The sequence below is a fragment of the Vicia villosa genome, linkage group LG3 (genome assembly GCF_029867415.1).
Source record: "Vicia villosa cultivar HV-30 ecotype Madison, WI linkage group LG3, Vvil1.0, whole genome shotgun sequence".
Lineage (NCBI taxonomy): Eukaryota > Viridiplantae > Streptophyta > Magnoliopsida > Fabales > Fabaceae > Vicia > Vicia villosa.
In genome coordinates this window covers 36,374,493-36,391,965 of record NC_081182.1, presented here as the reverse complement: position 1 = coordinate 36,391,965, position 17,473 = coordinate 36,374,493, and the positions used below count along the sequence as shown (strand labels likewise).

The window sequence follows — 17,473 nt, the reverse complement described above, 5'->3', positions numbered from 1 at the left end:
TAATCCCTCACTTAATATAATAATAATAAGATTAGGATGCTAAAAGATGGACATAGAAATGATTATCAATACTTGATAGATCAACTAGCCTCGAACATCACCACCTGGAAAGCGAATAATCTTTCGTTCAGATTTGCCCAATGATGCCAGATTTGCTTTCAAAGGCATGTATGGAAGAGATTCAAAGAATGTAGAAGAATTTCTTTTAGGGAGATACTACGGGTAAGAAAATGCTCCATGCAGTTTGCAAGGATATTCTGTCAAGCTCGAAGGATGAAGGGGGTTAGGGCTTAGGAAATTAGAGCAAATGAATATTGCTTGATTCATGAAATTGGCGTGGCAGTTTCATAATAATAGTAGTGATCTCTGGTGCGAAGTACTAAGGAAAAAATACAATCAACACCATACTAATGAGCAGTAAGGGCAGGGACTCTAAACTGTGGAGAGACATTGTCAAGATCGAAAAAGGCAATAGCAATCTTGGTTTTTGGAGTATCGGAAGTGGTTTGAACATTAATGCATGGTCAAATTGTTGGATTGATAAAATAATCTTAGTGCGGAATTTGGACATGTCGATCCCTATCGAGCTTGAAAATGCGAAAGTTAAAAATATAGTGAATCAAGAAGGGGAATGGAATTGGAGCATTCTCCAAAGTTGGCTTCCAAACGATATCTTGCTTAAGATGAATTATGTCTTACCCCCCCCCCCCCCGGTAATGATTACGGGGATAATATGTTTTTGTTTGCAGGTTTCCTAAGGAGCATTTCTCTGTCAGAGAAAGTTATGAGAAATTATCAATAAAAGGTTGAACTAATGATGATAGTAGATGGAGAAAGATATGGAAGATGAGAGTCCAAGAAAGAGTGTGGTGTTTCATCTGGCTGGTTTGTCATGACCGGCTGCTAACCAAGTACAGCAAGAGTGTGAAAGGCGTTGGTAGAGTCGAGTGCAGTATTAATGGTGTAGTCAAAGAATCGACACTCCATGTTCTAAGGGATTACCCAAAAGCGAGGCAAACATGGTTGCATATGGTTCCAGATAGAAGTAAATTTGATTTATACTCCATGAATCATAAAAGGACAGGTATGTGGGTGGTAGGATGTCATAGCAATTGGTATTGGAGAAATGAAGAAGTTAACGATGATAACTACAACAGGTCGGATCATCCTGGTGCGCATGTGCAGAATATAGTGGATGTTTATGCTACTAGTCTGAAGAACAAATCAGTAGCCGTTAGGAAGGAATATACAACGGAGCAGATAAAATGGCAACCACCGGAAACTGGATGGGTGAAGATCAATACGGACGGTGCTTGTAGAGATGGAAATGTGGCAGGATGTGGCGGCATCATCAAGGATAATCAGGGAGGTTTTGCCAAATTCTTAGGAAGTTGTTACATTGTTAAAGCCGAGCTTTGGGGTATCTTTGTTGGGCTAAATCTTGCAAAAAGGTTTGGAATACCACAGAGTAGAAGTGAACGTCGATTCTACCTCAATCATTGACATGATTCAGTCAGGAAGAGCGTTGGACTTGGATAGTCATTCACTGGTGAAGCAAATTTTGGAAATCATGAAGATGTTTGAAGATATCAAGGTGATTCATAGTTATAGAGAAACAAATCGGAGTGCGAACGTGTTAGCCAAATTTGATACTACTACTGGAAACTTTCTTATTTTTAGTGAGGAATTTCCAGTTTTCATTAGACATTTGATAAATTCCGATATTCTAGAAATCTCCACTATTAGGAGAACCATATTGTAATCTTTCTTTTCTTTAGACTTTTGTCCTCCTTATTACCAAACAAATAAAAAATAAAACAACTTACATATCCAAAACATTTTTTATTTGTGTTGAAATATGTGCTACACTCATAATGAAACTTTAAAGTACGGTGTCAAAAAAACTGATGTAACAATAACATTCCTCTTATTTTAAAGTTGATTTCCTTTTCAAATATTTTTTCTTATTTACTAAAGACAAAAGTTTGTCATTTACGTTTCTATATTCACCGGCGGCAAATTTCCTTAGTAATATAAAATTAATAACATGATTAAGGAAACATAATATAAGGTTTATGAATAAAAATGAAATTTAAACCAATAAAAATAGTACAAGAAATATTTTTGATCTAATAATTATGTATTTTATGTAAATGAATGAAATAATGGTAGACACTATTACTATTATAAAAAATTCATTTCATGATAAAATTATCACTTCACCCAATAAAAAATAAGGTATAATTCTATGAGGTATCATATTTTTTTATTTAAAAATGACCATTTATTTTCTCAATTTTTTAATATAATCAAAAGGAAAACTAATTCAGAACATGTTTTGAACTTTAACAAGTGCAGTTTATATTTTTATTTTTTTAAAAGTGGCACCTTACTTTTTATTTTATTATTTATTTGTAAAATAAATTATCTATTCCTTCAATTTTTTTTAAATAATCATATACTCATTAGTTAAGTTTTACCCTAAACCTAATTCATATATAGCCGCTCCAAACTCGTACACATCATTCTTTGGGATAGATTGCAAGACATAAAAAATCCTCAAGGTTTAGTGTTGTATGTTGTTCTTCTAACGCCAACCTTGAACAAAATATTTTTCTGCTCTTGCAATCTATCTCACATAATGGAGTTTTTGTTGTTGATATTGTTGTTGTTGTTTCCACCTTTTGCAAGGCCATTGTTATATTTTAGAATAACCTTCCTATGTTGTCGGTAAAAAAAAAACACTCCATAATTCATTGTTTTCCTCTGTTGACAACATAGAGAAATTTATTTCTAAACATACTATAAATTGCAAGCATTGTTGTTGTTTCACAATACAAGATCTTGAAAATTTTGTTTTGAATATAGTCATTTGTTAGAATATTGTAGCACACAAAGAAAGTGGTGAATGATAAACAAATGAAAAAAAAGAAACAATACATGTTACTTTTATTTTATTTTTACCTTTTACCATTTATTTGCAAGTAATATATTACCTCAGTTCTTTTATAAAATCGAGTGAAAAGTCCCTATTTTAATTTATCTTTTAATTAAAATAGAAATAACCTTTCTCTTCAGTTTTGGTCAGAACCTGAGAGGTATAGTTACTCAGTTAACCTATAATGAATCTATGCCATACATTCATAAAGTAACAACACTCAAGATATTGCCAACACATCAATTCACAAGAAACCCTCTTCATCCAATAAGAAAGAGAACACAACCAATATATATTTTAAACGCTATCTTGTAAAACTCAAACATTGATAATGAAAGTATTTGCCACGAAAACAGTAAAATTTAAAAAAACTTGAAACAAATCTCTAGAGTGGACTGCAAGTGCGAAAAAATTATTTCAAGGTTGGTGTTATTACATAATATCTTATCTTTTAACTGGAATTGTGTGTTATGTATCTAACCTTTTTTAAGTTATATCAGAAATTGGATGTGTGCAAAACTGTTGAACATGAAAAGCAATGGGTGTGCAATAACATCTAGGTATGTTATTTGCTGAGAGTATAATCCAAGTTGAGTTGCTCAAGCACAAATTTAATTAGAACTTAGGGCTTGTTACTTAGTATACAAGTTAGTTAGTTGTATATAAATCAACATCATGTAATTCAGTTTTTATCATTCAATAATATCAATCCTCATTTCTTTATTCTCTCTCTTTCTCTCCTCACTAAAAGTGTCTCACGCACTAACAAATTAGTATCTAGAGCTCCTGTTAGGTTATTGATCGTGTTTTCAAGAATCACACGTTAGTGATCATGTTTTCGGGATCATGGGTAATTAATCAATCATTGTATAGATTAATGGAATCAATTGCAGCAGAACCAGCTTGAACAAACTCCATGTTGTTTTGCATAATGAAACCAAACTCTAAAAGAACTTCACGTAAAATTAACTTTGAGGGAAGATCTCGTAAGTTTGTAAAGATCCAGAGCTATGCACTTAGGATCCAACAGACACACCTCAAACAGGTACAAAGTAAGGCAATAGAATTTTATTAAAAAATTATTGTATCTATATACATATGCTAACATTACAGTGTGTTGTACACGAAGTACACAAAAAAATGAGGGCCTACAAGACTACTTCCGTAGAGAAATGATGTCTCCATCTTTGAGTATATGATTTGGCTGAATTTTCTCCTTTGAGACAATCAAATACGGTGAAAATGCTCCACATGTTGCAAAGAATTCTCAAACGATTGTGAAATTTCCTCAAGGTTAACGCTCGTACAATCAGCCTGTTGTTGAATTAGAAAAGCGTTATAAAGGCGCAGAGACTCTAAATTCTCATGAGAAGATGAAAAACTTCCCCAGATAGAAGTCAAAGTTTCATTCTTCTTCCATACAGTCTTCACCAGACGAGTCACCTGGTCGAAGAGAGGACCAAAAAGGCTAAGGGGAAGTAAAGCATTTTCCACCCCAGTAAGACAGGTAGAAGCCTTCTTTATTTCTTACAAGTATTTATCTTGCTAGAGCTTCATATCGGGAACAACATCATCAACGGTTGCTTCTCAGGATGATGTTGGTAGAACAAAAGAACATCCCAATGTCCAACTCCACCAAGCGCCAAAGCAGCAAAAACACTATGGGTATACTAATCCAAAGTAGTTAGTTCTTCATCCAAAGTAGGCCCGGACAAAAAATAGAAATCTTTATACAAATGAGGGGTTCAACAATCTTTAGCAGATACAGAATTAGACCTCGTTGGCAGTTGGCGGGAAGTCAGACATGTGATTCTCACGAAAGTCAGTAGGGTCTCCAAAACACCATCACTCTCGGCTGGCTGTATTCCCCACCTTATAAGGTGGAGTTGTACCTCATCCTTCATATGCTCATACAGTTATTGTCTAAGAAAATACATCATGGGCTGGAAGAGTATAACATAAGAGACCGAAACTCATAGGAGTTATGAAAGATAACTCTTCTATCTTTTTGAGAATGGGCCTCTATCAACAACCAGACGTCGATAACGCGCTACAAGCGTTACTTTTCAACATCCTCCACGGGGGTACCACCTCTGAGGTATCCCAGGTCGCTGATGAAATTCAAGAGTTATTTCTTCTTATATAGAGATGTTGTTCCTTATTTTAAGATTATCCTCAGCCCAGTACTTCGAGATCAACTCAACACATCTACCCTTTACTCCACCGCTAATGATGTAAGTTGCAGCATGAGCCCCGAGGTCAATAGGGTGACAAAAAAGAATCGGATTTCGAAAGGTTGAAGCTTTGAAATAGATCCAAAATAGAGCATAGTTGGCTCCAAGTAGACTAGACCTCTACCCCAAGTCTGAGTAGTTGAACCCTAACGACATTTAAAGAGATGAAAGAAAATGGTCTTCATAGGCCTTCCATTGAAAAATTCACACCAGTATTGGTATACCTTCATGTATGCCCAACTGGTAGGATGAAGTTGTGAAGGAGCCATCACCAAATTCTTTGTAACTTCTTCCTTTAAGGCAATAAAAGGGAGACAAAAGCCTATAACAGAGAAAGTGCATCCATAGAAGGGAATGATGTAGTCGCCATACTTATCACATATTCTTTCACCCTCGATGGGATTCAAGATTCCACAATAGGATGATGGACCAACTTCAGTAAATGCGCTGTTAAGACCGTCCACTTTAACGAAATTAGAAGTAGTGGAAAAGTAGACATAATCCACCCATGAAGATGAAGTATTCTTTTAGGACTTGTGAGTACTCTTCTATGATTTCTTGTGAATGATGCACTAACTTTTCAGATGCAGGGAAGTCAAGTGCCATAGTAGAAGATAGTTGCTAAATTGAGGAACGACCCAAAGAAGTAGCACCGACTCTCCAAAAGGTTATAACCTAGCATGCTAAAAGACTCCACCAAATATGTCAAATCACTCGCACGAAGTACTCGAAAGTGACGGTCTCACAGAACTATAATGATGATACTTCCAAAAAGATGTTTTGAGGCATGAGGCATTAAATGCACAAAGATCTAAGAAGCTGAAACTTTTCTCTATTGCCCATCTGAAGATTATTGAAAGAGTGGCCGACATCCGATGCTGACATAATCAAACCCTCACCTTGTTGCGCATGAACAAGGGAATTAGGGGAAACTGTTCTAAGCCGGTCATATTGACTCCGATCGACCACCCCAGAGGGGCCACATTCCTTTTCTGATCTTATTAGCACACAAGAATTATCCTACTAGTTATCACGAAAGATCTCAACTGCAAGTTCATCCAGCGATCCTCCACATTTCATTCCTAACAAATAGCAAGCTTGTTATTTCCACACTGAGGTAGTAAGTTTCAAATTTAATTTCATTTCATTCTTCTTCCTCACAAACTGACCTGAGTGTCGAAGTATTCATCTAGTAGGTCAGTTCACCCACGTCACTGCATCTAAAGCTTTAGTCCACTATCACCTCTGTTTCTTAGCTCCTCTATGGTTTCTGAACAGAATCCATATCATTCATTAATATATTTGGTTCGTGACTCATCAAACAATTATGTGACACTTCCTTAAAAAATGACACCACGTCAAATTTGAGTCCATATATCTAAAAGAAAATCAAAATTGTGTAAAATGAAATAGAAAGAGAGATTTCATGAATGGACTAAAATGAGAGATTAAAACTATAATTTAAATTTTTTAAATATAAGTTAATGGCAAATATTTAGTCATTAGTTTTAGTCATTATTTTTATTCGATGGACATAAAACAATCTAGTGATTTTTTGTGTGTGAAGATAGAGGTATTGAGTAGTTCACCAAACTCTTTAATGAAATTATGAGGTCAAAACAGATGTCGAATGAATGGAAAAGAAGAACTTTAGTTCCAATAAATAAGAAGAAGGAGAATATACAAAATTGCACAAATTATAAAGAGATTAAGCCTACGAGTCATACTACAAAGTTAAGAGAAATAATGATTGAGAAGAGATTAAGAAAAGAGACTCAAATTATCGAGAATCAATTTGATTTTACATTGGGAAGGTCTACCATAGAAGAGATTTATCTATTACGGTGTGTGAAAGAGCAGTATCAAATGGACCAACAAGACATTCTCTTAATTTGTATTGACTTGGAGAAGGTGTATGATAAAGTGCCTAGAGAAATTTTGTGGAAAGCCCTAGAAAAGAAAAAGGTTAGGGTTGCATATATTCGAGCTATCCAAAATATGTATGAAGGGGTATCGACTTGTTTTCGAACACAGGGTGGGGAGACAAGCGATTTTCCCATAACAATTGGTTTGCATCAAGGTCCAACTCTTAGCCCATACCTTTTTTCCTTAATGTTGGATGCACTCACGAAATACATCCAAGAACTAGCACCAAGATACATGTTTTTTGCATATGATATATTCCTTCTTGGAGATTCGAAGGAGGATTTAAATGAGCGATTGGAAACTTAGAGACGAGCTTTAGAAATGCATAGTTTTTGCCTAATCAGATGTAAGACGGAGTATATGAAACGTAAGTTCAACAGAAGAATTTCTAGCCTAGAGGTGAAAGTTGGAGACCATAATATCCTTCAAGTCATACGATTTAAATATTTTGAATTTGTAATACAGAATGATGGAGAAATAGAAGGAGATGTAAACCGTTGAATTCTAGATGGTTTTATGTGATGTTAAGGTATCGTTCAAGCTGAAGGGAAAGTTTTATCGGAATGTGGTAAGACCTACGATTTTGTACGGGATAAAATGTTGGGCGGTTAAGAATCAACCCGAGAATAAAGTAAGTGTAACAAAGATGAGAATGTTGCGGCACGTGTGTGGTAAGATTCAATAGGATAAAATTAGAAATAAAAATAATATAGAGAGTGTGGGGGTAGCATCTATAGTTGAGAAGATGATGGAAAATAGACTTAGGTGGTTTGAGCATGTAGTGAGAAGACATGTTATTTATTATGTAGTAAAAATAGTAGGCCGAATAGAAAGAAGATAAACAATTCAAAAAAGAAGAAGACTTAAAAAGACTATAAGAGACGTGATTAAGAAAGATCTTGAAATTAATGATTTGAATAGAAACATAATCTTTATTAAAATATTATGGCAAAAGTTAATCTATATAACCGACCCATATAATGGGATAAGGCTTATTTGTTGTTATTATTATTAAAGAAGAAGAAAAATATATTAGTATGATTTTAAAGAAAAACATTTTTAATCTTAATACATTAAAGTTTAATTTAAGATATAAAGTTGAAAGCATTCTTAAAAGATGTTACATATTAGAAATGCTAGATAAATGTACTTATTAGTATCATGTCTTAAAAAATAGTACTGAATTTTAACAATAGTAATATTTGACTCTTAAATAAATTTAATATTAAAAAAATGGTTGTATTGTCAAAAACAGCCTTAAATAATATTAATGTAGCAATGTATGAAAAATGACTCAATGATATTTAAATATATTTAGTAGCCATTACTTTTCCCAAGTCTTTGACAAGTCTTAAAATAATGGTTGAACTGTCAATAACAGTCTTAACTTAGTAATTCTAACGTGGCAGTATATATGAAATAATGACTTAAAGGATATTTAAGTACATTTGGTAGCCATTACTTTTCTCTATTCTCTACTCTATAGCAGATTGAGAGGGAGTATTGAATTTGCAATCATAGTGGATTTGGCGTGAGAAAATTGATGAGTTGTTAGTAATACTAAGAAGAAAAAGCTTTTTCCTTACTTAACTTAATTGGCTACTACTTAAAGTAACTTTAAGTAATAATAATAATAAATTAATAATCAACACTATTTCTTCTTTTAAGAATGTTTTTGATATTATACTTTAAGCAAAATACAATAAATTACATAAAAATCAGTTTTTATCCTCGAAAAGCAAAAAAGAATTTTTATATTTTGGCATTTGTTTTGTATGGCTTTCAAAGCAATAATGTGTTAAACAATGATTAATTCATAGTTCCATTATGTCCACGCAAAATTGTACACCTTGACACCTCACAATCCCATGCATGAACCATAACTACCCTATATAAAGGGTGTTTACCAACACTCATTTTCATATCAAAGTGTTATAGAGAATTATAAACTAGAGCTAAATCTTCCTCTAAACCTTCTTCTCTCCCTTCTCACAAGGGACAATTCAGAGAGAGAGAAAGAAAGAGTTTTCATAAAATCATAACCATGTCGTCCCAACACAGTCATCTATCTTTTGCCTTTGGAGTCCTAGGCAACATTTCATCTTTTGTGTGCTTTCTGGCACCACTGTAAGTGAAAACATGAATTTTCTACAATCCAACTAGTTCTACATTTTGAAACTATAAATCATATGTATCATGCTTCTTTTTTTTTTGCAGACCAACATTCTATAGAGTTTGTAAGAAGAAATCAACAGAAGGGTTTCAATCAATCCCCTATGTGGCTGCATTATTCAGTGCAGCGCTATGGCTTTTTTATGCTTACATCAAGACAGGAGAAACTCTTCTCATCACCATCAATGCATTTGGTTGTGTGATAGAAACTATTTACCTAGCCATTTATGTCACTTACTGTCCCAAGAAAGTTAGGGTATGTAACCAACACAGTTGATATATCAGTGTCGCAATAAATTTACGAAAACTCAGTGATCAATTCATCATTACTTTTGAAATTGTTGTTATGCAGATGTCAACATTGAGGATGATTGTGTTAATGAATTTCGTCGGGTTCGGCACGATTGTCGTCTTAACTCATGTACTAGCAAAAGGAGAAGAAGGACGCGTAAAGCTTCTTGGATGGATTTGTGTAGTTTTTGCTACTAGTGTTTTTGCAGCACCTTTGAGTATTATTGTAAGTATATACGATCATAATCACATGCTAAAATTAATAACTTTCTTAATTATGATTTATGCTTATACAAGTTATACTAATCATGCATGCATGGTTTTAACTTTTAATATCATTTTGTAGAGAGTTGTTATTCGGACCAAAAGTGTAGAGTTTCTTCCTTTTCCTCTTTCGCTTCTTCTCCTGATTAGCGCGGTTATGTGGTTGTTGTATGGTCTTTCTCTCCGAGATATCTATGTTACTGTAAGTTCTCATCCTTCATTCGATTCACCTATCTATCTGTGATTAGTTATCATACTGAACCGAACTTTTTTTAGGTAGTAATTAATGTTTGTAACTAACATTTTTGTTTTTGTGTGAACAGCTTCCGAACGTTGTGGGGTTAACATTTGGAATAGTTCAGATCACACTGTATCTTATATACAGAAAGAGTACGCCAGTGAAAGATGAGAAGCTTCCTGAACACAAAGGAGATGTTGTTATCAGCAATGAAATTGAAACCGTGGTTCCGGCTACAGATGATGAGAAGAAAATTGAAGTGAGTGTTGATATAGAGATTGTGAATAAGAAGGAAGAGAAGAAAGATGAACAGCATGAAGAGAAGAAAGAGGAGCAAGTAAGTGAGGAGAAGACAGAGGTAAAGAATGAGAAAGAGAAGGTTGATGTGAGCAAAAGTGGTTGTGAAGTTTAATGAAGGGAGAATTGTTTGAGGGGTGAATCTGGGACTGTGTTGTTGTTGTTGTTGTGTGATGTTCTAATTATTACGTGTAAGATTGTAAGACGCGTATAAAGAAGAAGAGACGGTGTGGATATTGACGTCTGTCTTTGTATCTTTTATCTTTGTTTACAAGTACTACTTTTTAGTTAACTTTTTATGTGAGTTTTTCTATTGTGTAGTTCAAACTAATTATAATAAAATACATGCCCCTGTTCTAGACAAGTTTATGGAAAGAAAAACCATATTCTTATGCAAACATTCTATACTTGCATCGTATTTTATTATTCATCAATAATAAATATTGAAACATTGTAATAATAATTTGTTCACTCTTTATATATTGTTCACGGTACTGTTAAAAATAATTTGTTTTTATTTATACAAAATACTGTTCACCAGTGCATGTAAGTATTTGAGGTACAAATTTAATGAGTGTAAGGACCATTGCTTATTATGATTATGGTGTTGTATTGAATGTAAATTTTAATGTAAGTATTTGAGGTAGAAATGAGTGTAAGGACCATTGCTGATTATGATTATGGTGTTGTATTGAATTAATGTACTTTTTAGTGTTAACACATGAAACCGCATTATTTACGGTGACAGTTTTGCCGCATTCACAACGACAAGATTATTAGTTACTAGTAACTATATGCTGTTTGATTGCATGAATCATAAAAAACAGATTTAATTTTTCGAAATTATTAATTTTAAAACAGAATCGTCTTATTAAAATCATACAGCTAGATACAAATGAATGTGTGAATGCAGGTGATTTGATTACAACAAATCAGATTTCGTCAATACATGGACAAATAAATAACACCTTTCGAATTTTTTGATGAAAAAGTTATTACATCTTTAATGAATATTTCTTCAAGTTTGGTTATGGAATACAACCAAACACTTCTGAAAATTTTTAGTGATGAAAACAGGGCATCTGCTATAAATGATTCTTCAAACTTGACGATGGATTACAACCAAGCAGGGAGGAAGGATCCTGAAATTTCAATAAATGAGTCAAAACTAATTATTAAAAGTATTTATAAAAAATATATAAATATATAAAAGATAAATAGAGTACTAATTAATAATTATGTAGATCGGTCCCTGCAACCAAGTACCTCTAAAAAAATTAATGATAAAAACTTAGCAATTTTCGCGACTCCTTTTATAGTTTGGTGATTGATTACAACAGTAATTTTTGAATTTTTTAATGATGAAAAATGTGTGACTATTACCTTTAAATATGAGTGATTTATTTTTCGATGAAGATCATAGAAGAAAAAAAAATGATAAAGAAAGCGCTAAAGTTTTCTTTATGCAAAAGATTATTTATTGACGTCCTACTTTCTTGACCACCCTTGCTGAAATTTCCTAAATGTTCTTTACTTCGAAAATGTATCTCCGAAGTTAAAAAAAGAGTGATTTCGGAGATGTATTTCCGAAATCACATTTTTTTACGTAAAAAAATTACTTTGGAAATACATTACCGAAAATTGCATTTCGGAAATGCATTTCCGAAAAAATGCACGTTTTGCTATTTAAACAAAACAGCATCCCCTCATTTTCATTTACTCTAAATCTTTCAAACACCCCAAATTTCTTCTCAAGCATTTGCCCAAAGGAAACTTCAAAGACCATTAAAGGTTACTCCAAAGGCTCATACAACACCTCTAAAGCACCTCCAACAATACCTCAAATTTGTAAGTTTTCCAAACTTTCAATTTAGAATTGAAATTGATATTAGGGGTGTTATAAATTAGTATAATGTAGTACATTTAGGTTATTATATGTCACTGGATATATTTAGATAGGAAAAATGGAATTTTTATGCACTTGGGGCAAGGTTTTGAAATTCTTGAAAAATGGTGTCGCTGGGGGGTTTCAGAAGTGCATTTCCGAAAACACCTCCTTCACCAGTTTCGAAAATGTACTTCCGAAATATACCCAAAAATGTTATTTTTTTATTTTCTTGTTTGTTTCGCATTCTTATGGAATTTAATTTTTTCAGGAAAATGGCAGGCAACCCCGCACGACTTAGACAGGGCAGAGACTTTGACAGCGTCGGCTAGACACGAGCGGGCGTCACAGTTGGCAGGGACGCAGGGACGGGGTAGAGTACGAGTACCCGTCCAGATGGATGAGGATGGTTCCTCATCTGGATCGAGGAGTCGGCTGACTCAGGTTTCTTCTTCCCGGCAGGAGGAGGTACGGGAGGAGGAGATGAGATACCAGGAGGATGAGGAGATACCTGATGCTGACCTTCCGCACGGGGAGGAGGAGGATGGCTTCCCGGGGGTCCTAGGGACACTTCGGTGCTGATTTCCTACCACGAGCTCGTCGCTCGACGTGTCTGGGAGGGAGAGGTTTTTTTTAATTTAACTGACTTTATTATTTCTCTGTTTTTTATTTAGCTTTTTATTTCACATTTTCTTCACGGTCTAATTAACAATCTTTTTGTTTTTGTTTTTGTTGTAACTGGAAAGGGCGACGCTAAAAATGGTGAACCACGCGTGGAAGATTTTTGATCGGTTTAAACCAGAGGCGCAGTGGTTTAATGATGTGGTGACTGCTTCCGGGCTCGGTGGGTTGTGCATGATCGGGTATACCACTATCAGCCACGACATGCAGGGGGCTTTCATGGAGCGGTGGCATAGGGAGACGACTTCTTTCCACTTACCGGTTGGGGAGTTGACGATCGCCTTGCACGATGTTCACTGTATGCTCCACCTGCCGATCAGAGGGAGACTTTTGCACCATTCCCGGATACAGAGGGTTGAGGCGATCAAGTGGATGGTCGACTATTTGGGTATGGACCCACACATGGATGATTTCGAGTTTAGGATGACGAATGGGGCCCATATCCGGTTCTCCAGCTTGAGAGAGATGTATGAGAACCACTTGGTGGCGGCGGCCGAGTCCAAGCATGAGGGGGACGAGCTTTTTACGGAGTTTCACCGTGACTGAGCTCTCCGTTTCTGGTTCATGTTTTTTATAGGCACTACATTCTTTGTGGATAAGAGTGCAACCTACGTGGACGTGACTTATCTCCGCTACTTCATGGACCTGACTACCATTCACCAGTGGAACTAGGGGTCAGCTATTTTGGTATACCTATATCAGAAGTTGAATGAAGTCTCCAACTAGAGGATCAGGCAGTTGACTAGATCTTCCACACTCCTGGCGGTACGTTTCTTTTTAATTATTTCACATTTATTTATGGTTTGTATTTATTTTTAACATGTTATCGTATTTGTGTTTCAAGGCTGGATCATCTCTTATTTCCCCCGCATCCACGGCTTCGCCATTGATGTTGCATACGATGACGCTTTGCCCAGGGCCGCGCGATATGTTCTCCAAAGGGGGAACAACGCAGTGGGACCATATCGCGGGTACCTCGACCGCACAGCTCACGATGACATTCGTTGGACGCCATTCAGTGACTACACTACTGTTGTCCCATTTGACTGCATCGCGTTATACTCTGGCTGGTTGGCATGCGGGGCCAACACCATGGTGAGGTATCTGCCGGAGCGGTGCATGCGGTAGTTTGGACATGTGCAGATGATACCGAGGTCACCGAGTGGAGCTCACTGCCATATTTGAGGACTGGGCCATCATTTGGACCCAGAGGAGTATCGGCGTATGCAGGCCACCCAGGAGTGGCAATGTGTAGAGGGGTACGTGACATGGTTCTATCGGGTGTCACATCCTCTGATGTCACCCGACGCTCCTAGAGCTCTTAGGCCAGCATATGAGGAGATCTTGGAGAACCAGCAGACCGAGGATGACCATGCCACTGATCTTCTGCCGATATGCCAACGGATAGAGATGCTTGGGCGGGACACATTGGACCGAGGTATCATTGCGAACGACGGTCCAGAGGCGGTTGCAGTCGTGGAGAGGATGGTCGGTGATGCAGGCGGCGCGGCGGAATATACTAGGCAGAGGAGGTCCTAGGGCGTTAGGGTTAGGCATACCCAGTAGGGGGTTCCGGTTTATTTTTCTTTGACTTTATTGTATTCGGCTTGTATTTATTGATATTTACGTACATTTTCGTACACTATTAGTTGTATATATAATATTAGTATTTTATGCTAATATATCACTCATTTTATTCGGGTTATATTTTATTTATATCAAGCACTATTTACTGCAAGCGTTGTCGTTTAATTAAAAATACGGGACTAAATGTTGTTTAGAAAAACAAAAAAAAAAAAGAACAATTTTTGCATATTTCGGAGATGTATCTCCGAAATCACCCAAAATGTGAAAAATGTGATTTCGGAAATGCATCTCCCCATAGGAGGGTCTACGAAAAAATTCTCGCTAGAGATATTTTTGGGTTTTCGCTGGAGATGCTCCCCATAGGAGGGTCTACGAAAAAATTCTCTTATATTAATACAATTGGTGTTAGAATGGTTTATTATCCAAACCTTAATATTCTCACGAATTGCTTGTTGGGCCAATCCAATTATTTTTGACATTTTTTTTTGACAATTTTTTTTATCAGTGAAAAACACCCAAGGAAACTCTAAAATACCTTCGAGATATGCATATCCGAAAGTATCAAAAAACTTTAAAATTTTAGTTAACTCACATATGTATATTCGAATACACCCTAACAGAAATTTGGGATATTGGTTAATTCGGAAATGCATATCTGAATTAACCAAAATCCTAATTTTTTTTTAGGCTTAATTGCAATTTTGGTCCCTCTATTATCCATTTTTTTGAGTTTTGGTCCCTCTATTTTAAAATCCGGAATTTTAGTCCCTTTATTTTAGTTTTTTGAGGATTTTGGTCCCCTTGCAAATTCGAAGGCAATTTTTAATAAAATGGAACTCACATTGATTACATGTTCAACATAAATCTTAAATAAAATTAGTTTTTTGAACATTTCAATGCTGAACTGACACGGACACATCATCAATGTGAAGGTCATTTCATTTAAAATTGCCTTTGAATTTGCAGGGGGACCAAAATCCTCAAAAAACTAAAACATAAGGACTAAAATTCCGGATTTTAAAATAGGGGGACCAAAACCCAAAAAAATGGATAATAGGGGGACTAAAATTGCAATTAAGCCTTTTTTTTATTTTATATTAAAGAAAATTTTATATATAATATAATTAAATTGAGTTATTATTAATAACAAATAACTTACAAATTAATATAAATTTTAATTTATAAATAAAGAATAAAGAGATTAAATAAAATTTTAATTTTGTAATAATTTATTTGTCAAATTATAAAAATAATGTGTTGATTTAAATATTTATTCCTTAAATTATATATATTTTTAATTAATTTTATAAATTTAAATTTTTTACGTTGTAATTATTATTTAAAATTGTTGTCATAATATATCCTATTTTTGTCTATTTTAATTAAATAGTTTCTATTTAAAAGTTGAGGAATTAATAACTTACTTAAAACATTTATTAAGAAAATAAATAGAAAAATTGTATTTAGAAATAATTTATTAATTTTTAAAAATTTATAAATTATTGTTTTTAATGTAAAATTTTCTTTTTGAAAAAGGCAATATTTTATATCTAATTTTTCAAAGATAGTATATATTATTATCTAAAATCTAGAATAACCAAATAATTTATTTTCTCAATAATTTTCTTTAATTAATTATAAATTTTAATTCTTTAAAAAAAAAATTTAATTAATTTTATATATAAATAATGTATTGATTTAAATATGTATTAGGCTAATAAAAAGTTTTCGAAAAATGAGGATACTTTATTCAAAACCAAAAACAGTTATAGCGAGGTGATCCGAAGATCCAGCCGCTTACGAACAAAACAACTATGAAACTAAAGCAATTATTATTATATCTAGATTATAATAGTATATATTTAATAATATTTTTTTATTAATATAATTTATTATACTATTAATTTTATTGATTCACGTTGATTTTAACTTTTTTAATAAATTGAATTATTTCGGATATGCATATCTGAAATATTCAAACACCAAAAATTAGAATATTTTGGATATGCATCTCCAAAGACACATCTTTCCCAGAAAAAAATGTTGATTTTGGATATGCATATCTGAAGTCCCCTTTTTTCAATAAAACAAAGGTGTCTTCAAATATGCATATCCGAAATCATCATTTTTTTAGAAAAAAGTGTCTTCGAAAATATACATCCGAAATATAGGGGTATTTTAGAGTTTTCATCGCGAGTCTGTAAATATGTACATGGGTGCATAGAGAAATTGTCTTATTTTTTTGGAATTTCTTATAGCACCTTATATATACAAGAAATATCCTATGCAATTCCCAAAAAGATGCTCAGTTTTCGGAGATACATCTTCGGACGTACAATTTTTTTGTGAACGTGAGTTTATTTCGGAGATGCATTTCCGAAATTAATGCAGACAATTTCATAATTTATTTTTCAATGATTCTCATATACACTACCAAAGGTAAAACGTCAGAATATTTTCGAATTATTCGACCATAATAACAATATGAATACAACGACATATATATATATATATATATATATATATATATATATATATATATATATATATATATATATATATATATATATATATATATATAATAGTCAAGACTACAAAATGTATCAAGAGTTACACCAGAGCCGATAACAAATACAATCTAAATTATATCAAGTGTACAAATGTTAAGACTATTATGTATGTCGGACTATGATTCGGCCCCACACTTTCCTCGCGTTCATACGTTGTCTCATGTACTGCAGATCCTCACGAGCCTCTACCATCATGGCATCTATAACACTTCTCGCCTCAGAGCTATCATGAAAGAGTCCTACATTTATACCTATTTGCCCAATGTCTATGATACGGCGACGGCTAGGCAAGACATCACGAGCATGATTGGCCTTAGAATCTCCTGATGGGCTAGCCTAGGTGGGTCTCCTAGAGCATTTTGTACCAAATATGGATGAGACACCTAGAAC

General features: G+C 34.2%; 1 protein-coding gene across 1 annotated transcript; it reads left to right on the top strand.

Annotated features, from left to right (window-relative positions):
* The first annotated feature begins 9,012 nt into the window (after positions 1-9,012).
* Positions 9,013-10,724, top strand: LOC131655411 (bidirectional sugar transporter SWEET13-like). Its single transcript, XM_058925297.1, has 5 exons — positions 9,013-9,225; positions 9,316-9,526; positions 9,623-9,787; positions 9,908-10,027; positions 10,149-10,724. The coding sequence occupies exons 1-5, from the start codon at positions 9,143-9,145 to the stop codon at positions 10,473-10,475; spliced, it is 906 nt and encodes a 301-aa protein (XP_058781280.1). The 5' UTR covers positions 9,013-9,142; the 3' UTR covers positions 10,476-10,724.
* Positions 10,725-17,473: the final 6,749 nt, after the last annotated feature.

Bases quoted from the DNA above. Each gene is read 5' to 3' on its own strand.
- LOC131655411 (XM_058925297.1), top strand. From the start codon at position 9,143: ATGTCGTCCCAACACAGTCATCTATCTTTTGCCTTTGGAGTCCTAGGC. The intron at 9,226-9,315 runs GTAAGTGAAAAC...TTTTTTTTGCAG, and splicing joins GTGTGCTTTCTGGCACCACT to ACCAACATTCTATAGAGTTT. The intron at 9,788-9,907 runs GTAAGTATATAC...ATCATTTTGTAG, and splicing joins CAGCACCTTTGAGTATTATT to AGAGTTGTTATTCGGACCAA.